The 11,953-nt window shown below is 35.4% G+C and overlaps 1 protein-coding gene across 1 annotated transcript; it reads left to right on the forward strand.

Moving 5' to 3' along the window:
* The first annotated feature begins 2,110 nt into the window (after window positions 1-2,110).
* LOC142336759 (uncharacterized) lies at window positions 2,111-8,307 on the forward strand. Its single transcript, XM_075385670.1, has 2 exons — window positions 2,111-4,491; window positions 7,987-8,307. The coding sequence occupies exons 1-2, from the start codon at window positions 3,205-3,207 to the stop codon at window positions 8,305-8,307; spliced, it is 1,608 nt and encodes a 535-aa protein (XP_075241785.1). The 5' UTR covers window positions 2,111-3,204.
* Window positions 8,308-11,953: the final 3,646 nt, after the last annotated feature.

Genomic DNA, 11,953 nt, shown 5'->3' on the forward strand with positions numbered 1-11,953 from the left:
TTTCCCAAAAATTTGAATATCTTTTTGGGATACTTAACTGCTTCCTTTGTAATGCTTCATTATATCAAAAAATTTGAGACGAGAAGTTTTTTTTAAATCAGGAGCTCTGTAGGTAAAATTTTATCTCTCATTAGCAGATCCCTTGCGCTATCAATTTTTTTACGCATATTGTAGACTTTTATACCCCAATTTATTTTCCTATTTATTCTCTGGAGTGATGAAGCTGGCAAGGATTGGAGAAAAATTGAACTAAAATTAAAATGTGACAAAACTATAGACTTAAAAAGTACAATTCTTTAAAAAGTACAATTTAACTCAATTGTTTTTAAATATTGCTCACAATTTCTGACTGTGTGACAATGTCTTTAACATTTGCATATCCTACTATTTGCGTACACTGTTCCCATAATCTGTTTTTTGATTCCGAATCTTCTTTGCATAAATCCCCTAGCGAAGGAAGTTTCATGACTAGGATTTGAAAAACTAAAAATACGTGAGCATCGGACTTCACATCTTCCTCACAATCGCCTTGAAAATATCTTTCACTCAATTGCTACTTGTATTAGTCTCAATTATATCTCCAGAGAATGAGTACTTTTTTCATTTCCAGTTCAAAGTGGGAGCACTCGGCTTCCATTATTTAGAATAATTTACTTTGAAATTTTTTGAGCGCTATTTTATGAAACCCTAAATTATGTCTCTTAATCAAAACTTTTCAGAGTCGGAATCAGAGAGTATGAGTACTAATTGATATCTGTTAAACATTCTGATTCGGCGCTTGAAAGTTTTATAGGTGCGTGCAGCAGTTATCTTTGCAATGTTTTAGCAAGTTGCCCAACCCGGGCATAAATTACAGGGTGCCAATAACCTGCTCGTCAACAAACAGTAGCAAAAACCGCTCCTGAAATTTCCCCAGACCCCGCAATCAAGGTCCCTGTTATAGGATTAACGGCGCTTTAATAAAGGTTTTATAATTTCCTTGGCATCTGTAGCCAGGATAACACTATCAGACTCTAAACGTGCCCCTATTGTACAAAAACGATAATCAAGTTTGGCTGCGAACCATTTTTTGGACCTTAAATATTTGGTCATAAAAACTTCACTCAGAAATTTCATTGAGAGAAAAAGTGGACAGAAAATCTGCTCAGGTTCCTTCAAGACTCCGGCAATTTCAGCCAAGTATCCGGCGAGCGGCGTCACTTGAGTGGAAAGCCAGCATCCTAACTCACACTTTTACATCCGGGAATGGGAGGCATTTATGGTCATTCAGTTAAAAGCGTTGTCAACAGTCAAAACTCCCTGAGGGGTGTCAAGCTAAATCCTGTTTAAATAACATCTTAATTCAAAATTACATTCTCATTGCAATATTGTAGAAAAAATGTTTTAAAAAATTCACACTTTTTAACGATTTCTCATTCGCAAAATCAGTTAAAGAATGCGAACAGATAAAAGTATTCATTCTTTGTTAAAAATTATTCACGCTTTATGACTGATTTAACACGAATTAATTCACGTTTTTATTGTGCTCATTTTTGTTTATTTTTCACAACAATTTATCAAACAGAAATAACACCCCTGATCAAAAATGACAATATTTATTTGCTGAAAAACATCCAAAGTGATTAAAACCGACATTTAAAAAACAAATAAACAGATTTTCTTCTCTAATTTTGTATCTTCTGGCTACAAATATTTTGATTAATTTTTCAAAGTTGTGAAAATTCAAGATTCAACTTGCTCAACTGTTTTCATACTTTTCATTTTATGAAGCAATTTATATTCAATGCCTTCGTAGGTACCAAAAAGCGCCTAGTTTAAGCTGACCTACATTTTATATTCTTCAGTTTAAATTACCCAAACTTTTGCTTCTGGATTTCTCTGGCCAAGCCCAATTTACCCTCAGAAGTTTGCCCTCAGAAATCCATTTTCGAAAAGCTGCAAATTATTAGTTTTACTTCAACCATTGTTTAACTTGAAGCAAATTTTGAAAAATGTGTCGATTTTGCACAGAATTGTGAAAACTTAGGGAAAATTAATTACGATTTCAGAGGTAGCAATTTTCACAAGTAATTGAGTTGTTTTCTTAGACCACATTTTTGTCAGAATCGAGAGAGAATTGTTTTGAAGTGATCCACTATTAATTGCATGTTTAAAGTGTATCCCTGTTACAGTTTTCCCCCCTTGGAAGTGTGCTTCATTAAATACTTGAAACGTCTTCTAAAATCACTTCCCCAAGCGGAGGCAAAAGTAATAAAAGCTCAATTTCCAGTCAAGAAAGCGACAATTAAAATAAACTGAGCTTAATTTCCGACCTTTTCAAACTGAAGTGAGTTGTGATTTTGCACAAATTACTGCTTGACAAAAACACTTTTAAGATTTCTGCGCTGCGGTTGTCGAGTTTAATAAATCTTACATTTTCTGCTATTATTCATCAATTTTCATTCTTCTCTCAAAATTTTGAGTCTAAATTGATAGAATAAAAGCATCGCTATGTCATGCTGCTTTCTTAACTTAATTAACTACTTCTTGTTTATGTTTTAATAAATATTTTTCTATTCTTTACTTTTAAAAAAAGTCTTGCTACTGAAAGGCAGCGACTTTTACTTCGTTACGGCAAAAAGTTATTACTAAAACATCCAGTAGAAATTGAATAAAAACACTTTTATCAAAGGGTATTTATCCATAACTAGGCTGCTAGTTATTAGCGAGTTATAAAGCCAGCGAACAGATTTCCTTTTATTCCATCTTAGCCAGTGGCTAGATTAAAAGGAAGAATTACTATTAATGCCCAGCATCAATTTTCACTTTCAATTCAGCTCCAATTTCGCCACTTGGCTTGAGTGACTTAAAATCCTGGGATCATATTTAAATCTTGAAACTCGACCTGAGATTTAATTTCAAAGAATTCTAAATTGAATTTAAATTGGCTTCTGAAACGAAATTCATTCTCTAACTCATTATTCATTCATTCGTTGTTTTTCATTGTCATATCCTCTATTTTGTTTGACTATTTCAATTGTCATAATTTCGAAACCGACTTTAAAATTTATCACTTCATTGTTTTGTTATTTTTATCACTTGAGCCATAAAAACGTAATCTGAATTTAAACAGTTTATAGTTATATCCCATTTTACGTAGCACACGCCTTCATTTTAGCAGCTTAATCAGTTTATCATTAAAAATTTCAAACAAAAGTTAGCAGTATGACATTTTTTAAAGCGAGTTTTAAAACATTCGCATTAATTTTGATATCGCTTCTTAGCTTAGTTAGAAGCTATCGGACTCAAAATTATCGCAAATCAATCAGTGACAATTTTTCGGGCTTGCCTGGAATCGCAAATGCCTCAAACTACCCAATTTTTGAAAACACCTTTACAACCGAAGTCGAATTAGCCTCCGACAGATTGAAAAACAGCGCCAGTCTCAAACTTAATAGGCTCGATTGCCGAAAGCCGAAAGCCGACGAACTTCAACTAATTGGCTCGGCGTCGGCTCAAATGTTGACACCCGAGTGTATTTCCCGATTTCAGCCCGACGATGTTAAAACCCTTTTGACCAGCAGAAACATTGGAATTTCTGGAAAGTCGCACATATTTCAACATGCGAGCTTGACCAGTGTTGAAAATTTCAAATCTGTAATTCAAGGAATTTACAAAAACGGAATTTATAATTTGGATTGGGGCTCAAGTTTGGGCAAATTTGTGATTTTAAACGCTACAGATACCCACCTTGGAGACGGCCATAGTTTATTAACCATAGTTAACAAGTGGAACAAAGCGACGTTGATAGAGTACGCTTTGCACGCGTTAGGAAAAGGAATGAATTATCATTTTTGTCACTTATTTGACAGAATTCTTCCGACGCTATTCGAAAAAATGTTCTCGACGGCAATTTTACCAGAAATCGAGTGTACAAAGCGACAGAATCAACCCATTTGCGGGTTAATTGTGAATTCGGCTGTCAATATGTACTCGGAGAACCTACGGCGCTGGCCTGGAACGATTCATTCGGATGTTGATAAGTTGATTCCGGTTCTTCCGACTCGAGTGTTGCGTAATTACGGACGAAAAAAGTTTATAAAACTTATGCAATCGGCGGAGCAGTATGACGTAGGTGTTACGCAATCATTAGCAATCATAGACGAGGCGTTCGGTGATTGGATGGAGTTAGAATTCCCGACGAATGATCAATTCATACCATATTTGGGAACTTTCACGCCGTTTCTTTCGTACACACAGGTGCTCAAATGGTATCGACAACAACCGACCAATAGCAGATCAACACGCGAGTTTTTAACTCAGTTTGAAACGTTGGTTAAATTTTCGCCCAATTGGATGACGTTAAAGGCTTTCGAATCGATTCTGATTGGTCGAACTAGTCTGACTGATTCGGACAATTTGGAGAAGATGAGAGTGATTTTGCCACTTTTGAGTCTGGAAGATATGGAGATTTTTTCACTGATGAAATTGAAAGAGTTTCAGAACATCGAGGTAAGTTAAGATATTAATTTTTGCTAGAAGGCTGAATGTAGAACCAAAAATAAATTGTGACTAGGATGGACCTTATTTGCCTTAGAAAAAACTCTACTTTTTCAAACTAAAAAACAGGCGGTCAAAATAATCATTGAACAACAAGAAAAAAAGACTAGAAAAAAGTTCAAGCTTAAAAACATCTGATGAAATTATGTTGTAAATTAGTCTCTCAAGTTAATAGATGCATAAAAATCTTATACTTGTCAATTTTTATAATTAGTTGAACATGTTCAGACCTCTAGCCTTTTAAAAAAACATATGAGGGTTCAAATTAAGAAAGGAAAACAACCAAAAATTAAAATTTTTTGCTTAAAATTGTATTCATGACTCGTGTGTTTAGATTTGGGGTGCGGTGGGGGGGGGGGGGGGGGGTAGGGGGTTTAGTTGGTGGAAAGTACTTGGGCGGAGGGAGCATGTGGGGCGAGCTGAAATAGAAACAAATGCTTGCTCTATCCTTCGCTGTTTTCGAATAGCCGGAGTAAATAAACAATAATCTCGAAATTGAAGAAAAAGAATTAGATCAAAAATTCTGACATTGGCCCCAAAACTTTTTTGACTGTCTCACCGAAACAGCATATGTCTTTAAAACGACTATACTATAAATTGCTACAATTTTTTTCATTAAAATTTGGGTCCTAGTTTCAGTTTCATTTCGATTCTATTATTTCTTAAAAACCAAAACAACATTCTCCATTATTCCTGAATTTTTAGAAAACGAAACATCATCTGGTTCTGAACTTAATGCAAAATCAGCCAGGAACGTTGACGACCTAAAAATTGTTTTCACCGGAATACATCAATTGCTCAAAAAGTAGTCAGAAAGCGGTCATTTAAATCCACTTTTTAAGTTTTTCTGCGCTCAAAACTTGACAATAACTACTTACAAAAACACCTTCAAAGTTATTTTGTCATTGATGACAGCATTTCTTTCTGCTCTGTATATCAGAAATTATAAGGACCCTATGTTTCATTAATGTTTTAAGCGCGCTAAGCTAGTAAGCTGTAAGTTCTGACACAATCACGATTTACCAGTCAATTTAACGCTAGGGTGATTCACCTAAATTATCAAAATTTTTGAATATTTGGCACCATTGATATGAAATGAATTTCGATGCCATTAAACTAAATTTGGTTTAGTAGAAATTGCTAGATTTTTCACTTATTTTTATTATCCCGGAGAGAAATAGCTTTCGAGGTGTATGAATGACTATAGCACTTATTTTCTGTTATAAAAGTCAACGGATTTGTCTTTAGAAAGATTACTTCATTTCCGAATTAAATGCAATGTTGTTTGTTTTTGACTCTTGAGTTGCAAACACACTTTTCCTCAACTTCGCCAACTCTGTTTTCCATCAAACACTTTTTATTTGCTCTTGCGAACAACTGTTTAGATAACTCACCGATCTGAGCTAATTTGGTTAAAACTTTTCAATCCAGCCATCTATATATCCAGGGACACGTGACCAGGCTGCGCCAATTTCTTGCGCAACAATTACATCATTTTTTTCTCATCATCACAAGTTCAATCTAGCTATGTTAAATTTTCGCCTCCGATGTCAGTTTACTTGTAATTTTGAAAGTTCCATTTCGTTTTCAGTTGTTTTGAATTATAAAATCCAACTCTAATTTGTGTTTCCAATGGAAATGCAGAGCGCTCCTTAATTTTTTACACGGAATTTTGTGACGTGAAGTCAAAGTTGTCAAAGTTCAAACACCTCCATCCAAACCCCCCCCCCCCCCCCCTCCCGCGGTGGATAAATCAACAGCTGCAAACAAATAAATGATAGCTAGCTGTGTTAGTAATTTATTTTTCATGTTTTTACTCGATCTGTAATTGTTGTGTGCTGAATTTACACGAAAATGATAATGATCATTTTTTTCTTCGCTCAAATTTCATCGTTGCTTTAACAATTATTAAAACATTCATTCAATTTTTGTATCCCCGATATTTAACTACATTTTTTTCATTTCATTTTTTGGTCTGATCAATTTAACTCTGAGCAATTGTTAAGAAGAGTTAGAACCATATTTTGTGCTAATGCACTGATAAGAGCTGAAAATTGCTTCAATAAAAATGTGATAACAAGATAACTAGGATACACTTCATATTCCAAGCCATTAAGCTATCCACTTCGAATTTATCCATCCAAACCCATCAATGGAAGTAGCTAGCTACCACTCGACCGCCGAATTGGCCGACAGGGGGGTTAGCCGACAACCATGACAAGAATCTAAGCCGACAGCACACCAATTTTAATGGTTTTACGAACTGCAGCGAAGTTTTGACCAATCCGATTAGACCAATCAGAATTAACGTCGGTGAAATAAGAATTTCCTTTGTTATGTTTTTATGTTTGGAAAAACATTTTTTATCCTAAAAGCCCTGTCGGCCAATAGTCCTTGCGAATAGCTACCTAGCTAAGTGGCCAAAAAGACACAAAGACAGAGAGGGGGATAAAAAGGGAGAGATAAAATTTTCCACTTTCTTTTTACTACTCTCAAATCTTGCAGTGATAACATGCCCTCTATTAACTAGCCCTAATCCTGATAGCGGGGACATTTCTAGTCAATAAAATTGTCCTTAGGTCTCATTTTATAGTCTTTTTATCAATTGATAGCTACTACAAAAAAGCAAAAGAATTCAAAAGAAAATATAACTTCCACTAATATCCCAAAAAGAGTGAAATAAGTTAAAGGATGTGAATACTTTTGAGTTATTAATGACAAATAAATTCAGAAGGCGCCCTAATATGGAGAATGGTTTATAAAATTCAAACGGTTGCAGTACTGCTATATATAAAGGGTTAAAATTTATCTCTTCAGCGAGTGAAGAGTTTCAAATGTGTGATTAGAAAAAATTTCAGGTTTTTCAAATAATACATGTTTAATCAGTTTCAATATGCTTATAAGAATATAATTATGTAATGAAAAATGAAAATTATAAAATGAAATATAATTATTAGTGAAAACTTTTTTTATTGGCATTCATGGCTAATATTATCATGACTTATTGACGCAAAAACTCTTTTGCATAGATTAGTAAACAAGATCAAGACTATGTTTTGTAACATTAATTTGTCTAACAACGTCGTTTTATCCTCAAAATAGAACTTTCCTAGTTTTCGAAACTTGCTGCAGCTTACCTTAGAGTAACTTTGCTCAAGTTGACACAATAAAGGGTGTTACCCAACAAGGAAATTTCATCCGATAAGTTAATTCTGAGTCGCCGATAAATCTGACAGGTCAAATTGTCACTAGCCCGTCTAATAATCACAACTGGTCTTGGTGTGCGTTCGGGTTGTCGGCTCAAATTCTCATTTTTGGTCGTTGGCTAATCCCCGCTGTCGGGCAATTCGGCGATCACCCCAAAAAAACATTGCCCGGTGTGATAAGACATAGGAGCAACTTCGAGTTCTTAAGCCTGAAGAAATTCTTTATTTTTTTTTGTTTCAGACTGGTCAACTCTCCGAAAGCCAAAAAAGCCTTCTCGGAACCTACCTGAGTAGACAGCTTGCCACGAATGGCGCCATCATTTCAATCAAAGAGAACCAACTTGACATTCTCTCCAAGTTCATTGGTCAGTTATCGCCGAACCGTATCACTTTTGAGACCTCAATTTGTGCAAAGCTCAACATAATAAATTCGGTCTCGCGAACGTTAAGCCAGGCGCATAAATTGATGATTATCGAAGCGTGTCCTCGGGCTAAGTTTGTAGAGTACAGTTCAGACTTACTCGAAGTTACTCGAAGCCATGAACTCGACAAACTTAATTAGCCGAACCCTCGATATCAAACAGTTCGATTTGCAATTTGACCCCGTTAAGGGCTTCCTTCAAACCGGTAGCTCCTCAAACGTTATTGACATGGAACTATCTCCAAAAATCTCAAGAATCGTTTTTTCTCAGTTTCGATCGTTTCTTGGAAGTTCAAAGTTAACGGGTCAAATTTCGTGGTCACTGAAAAAGTTAATTCGTGGTTTATCACCGTCCGATATCCGAAATATTAACCCTTTATATTTCTTTGATGTTATTTATAACTACTTAGAACAAACTGAAGTTACTGATCGAAAAACAATGCAAGCTATTGCTCAGAAAATCCGCGATGTTTGGTACGTTCTTTACGATTATCAGTTTTCGCTTGGAGAGCTTTCAGATTTGAATATCAAAACTTTGACCGGGGAAGTTTTTCGAGAGTTCAAACTGAAAGAATTTCAGTTTTCAAGCTCTGACAAATGCAAAGATATTTTTATGAAAATTGGTCAAACTAATCCTGAGAAATACTCGACAGTCTCAAACCGAGTTCTAGCCGAAGTCTATTTTGAACAATGTAAGAAATGTACTTCAAGTGAGTCATGCGTAGTCGATACTAAAGACATTTTAATTCTTGGAAAATTAAACTGCTTTGTGCCGGCCAAGTTACTAAACAGAGTTAGCGAAGAAACATTTACAAACAATCTTGATTACCTGCAAGAGTGCCATTATGACAAAGCCCAAGGCGAAGTTTTATCCTCAAAAATTGGAGAAATTCAAAACTTAAAGTTCGATCATATCTCGTCATTGCGTAATTCCTTGTGCAACATTTTCGACTCCGCAGACATTGAAAACTACTTGAAAGAATCGATGCTAAGATATGACAGATCGCAACTGTGGCATTTACTAACTCTAGAATTAGAAAATGGTGACAATTTTGGAGACCCTGATCCGAAAAATGAATGCGTGTCACAAATCAGAACTCTAGCTTTGAACCAATTAAACCGCGAAGAATTCAAATCAACATGCAATGGTCCTAAATGGGAATACAATTTTGTAAACTTACTTCCTTTCGAAATTTTGACATCGAAAGATATCCAGATCATGTCAGAATGTCAATTTGATCGAATGCTTGAGAAGTTGACGCGTGAAAAATCTGCTATGTTAAATTACGAAGCCCAAAAAGCAATTTATGATCGAGTTTCTTGGAACGGGTTGAAAAATCTGAGACCAGAAGAAATTCTTCGAATTCGGCATATTTTACCTTATTTCGTTCACAGTGTTAATATAACCCATCTAAATTTTTTCAACACGCATGTTGTGAACAAGTTGTCATATTCAAATTGGTCGAAAGCGCAATTTAGCGAAGCATTTGAACACTATACAACTTCACACCGCTTGACAATTTCAAAATTAAATGAAGTTGAAATTCAAACTATGGGCCGATTTTTGTGCGGAATTCCCCGAAGAAAAATCGTCATGTTGCCCATCGAAATTCTGACATCAGATAGAATTTTTGACAATCTTGATTGTCCAGACAACTCAATAGTCTCCGAATTCGCGAAATATCAGTTAAATAAAAATTTCGCAAAATTTTATTCGGAAAGAGATTCGGTAAAGCTATTAATGCGGCCAAATTTGTTACTTGCTATCAATGACCTAAATCAAATTTCTGCAGATATTTTTCCATTAATCCCCGATCAAGTTTTCGAGAAAATAGATGCGAACGTGTTGAGAAAATTCACAAATATCGGGTACTTAACACCTTATCAAGCTAAGCGTTATCGGGAAGTTAACCCTTTTAGTATGGCGGCTTTTGAGTTGGAAAACATTATTGATCCGTTCTTAGCAGATACTTTATTCTTAGGCATTTCAGACGAAAATGATTTTGACCTTCCGTTGGTTCTGAGTTTTGACAGCGAGACTTCTGAAGAGCAGAATTCGCAATCTTCTGTAACCAGAAAGTCAAATTTGAACGAAGCCGGCGAAGACAGCGAAAACTTCGAATACAGTTCCATTTATTCAAGGCTAATTTATATCAATATAAACTCATCTTCAAAACTTTCATCATGTTTCCTTATGTTTTACAGCTCAATATTATTTAAACTCATTGTTTCCTACCTAAACTTGTGATTTCAATTCGCTTTAAATATTATTGTAGCAGATTACTGATGATAGATTTGTATTTTCAATACTGATTTCTAATAAATACTCCAAATCAAATTCCACTGAGCAAAATTATGGATAGACAAGACCGCAAACTTCAGAATAACTTGGGTTAAACAGACTTTCCACAAATAACGAAGGCCCCCCTTCTCAATTTTCTGCAAATCGTTGGGAAATTTCCAGTTCGCCATTAAGTAAATACGAAAAATAGTCAAAAATTGAATCAATATTTTGTTGGGTTTCTGGACTGATAATCTGGTAAATGGGCAGTTTTCCTGCTCAAAATTTACCAATTTTCCCCCCCCCCCCTAAAATTGAGTACAATCTAATCTTTCTTGTTCTACAACAATTTTTTGGCAACAATCGCATGGCAACAATGGCACGTGCGTTGAGTTAATCTCTTTTACCCGAAGAGAACAAAATTGGCAGAAAATGTATCTTGAACTTTGACTACATCTTTTGGACCCGAACATAACCCCCCTTTTTACGATTTATGTTGAGACTGGGCAGCAGCAAGAGACTTTGTGATGATGGAGTGTTACTTTTGGAATCGAGGAATAGAAGTTTCATTGGGGGTACGAACGGACGAATTAAATTGGTGATATCAAACCAACTCTTCCCCCTCTCCTCCTTTTTTTCGATGGTTGACCGAAATGTTTTTTCTGGCTTTATCAATTTCACAGCAGTTCCATGGTCTCAGGCAAAAACAAAATTAACGGAAACAAAAAGCGATTTTGTAAGAAGTTTCTTATCTTTAACGTAACAGAAGAAAAACAGAGGATAAAGAACCCAATTGCGATTTCTCTAAGAAGCTTTTCTTATCGTTAACAACATTGAAAAACGAACGCATTGGAAAAAATAAACACGTTAGGAAACACATAAGCATTAAGAAAAAAGCAAATGGTTTTTCATAAACATGACAAGAAAGAAAAAGGCGTTTAATAACAATGAAAATTCCCAGATTTCGGATATTGTTGACATGCCTTCAATCTCCGAGAAAAAGAAAGCTGAGGAACCTAGACAGGAAAAACAAAATTCAATCATTTTGAATGAGACATACTTCGACAGGTCTGACACAACAAATGCAAAATTTAACGATTGATGATTTTGATTTGCGTTTTTGAGTTTCTGCACATCAACCCTCTTCTACCCTGATAAAAAAGACAACTTATTTAAAGTAGTTGTACTCGACCATCAATCAACCAAAACACAAATACGATACGTAGACCGGGGCCCAAACTTTGACAAATGGGTATGCTGTAGATCGATTTGGGCATACTCTCAATTTAGTAGTCAATTGTCAACAAGTAAGTTCCCCATGATATTGCAGCCCGCATTGACGAGCTAGTCCCTGCCACAAACAGCGAAGAAATGGCCGAAAGTAACACTTCTCAAAACACAGCAAATTTTGACCTAAACGCCCTCCCAGACCGTGAAACGATTTACAAGAAAAAATTACCCGCACTCCGCTTTATTTCTGTCAATTTCCGGCTAAGATGGTCTGAA

The sequence above is a fragment of the Convolutriloba macropyga genome, chromosome 3, assembly GCF_964194025.1.
Source record: "Convolutriloba macropyga chromosome 3, txConMacr16.3, whole genome shotgun sequence".
Taxonomy (NCBI): Eukaryota; Metazoa; Xenacoelomorpha; order Acoela; family Convolutidae; genus Convolutriloba; species Convolutriloba macropyga.

What these genes read in the sequence shown, in the direction of transcription:
- LOC142336759 (XM_075385670.1), top strand. Translation starts at nt 3,205, where the DNA reads ATGACATTTTTTAAAGCGAGTTTTAAAACATTCGCATTAATTTTGATA. An exon ending in AAGAGTTTCAGAACATCGAG is followed by an intron (nt 4,492 to 7,986) that starts GTAAGTTAAGAT and finishes TTTTTGTTTCAG; the next exon opens with ACTGGTCAACTCTCCGAAAG.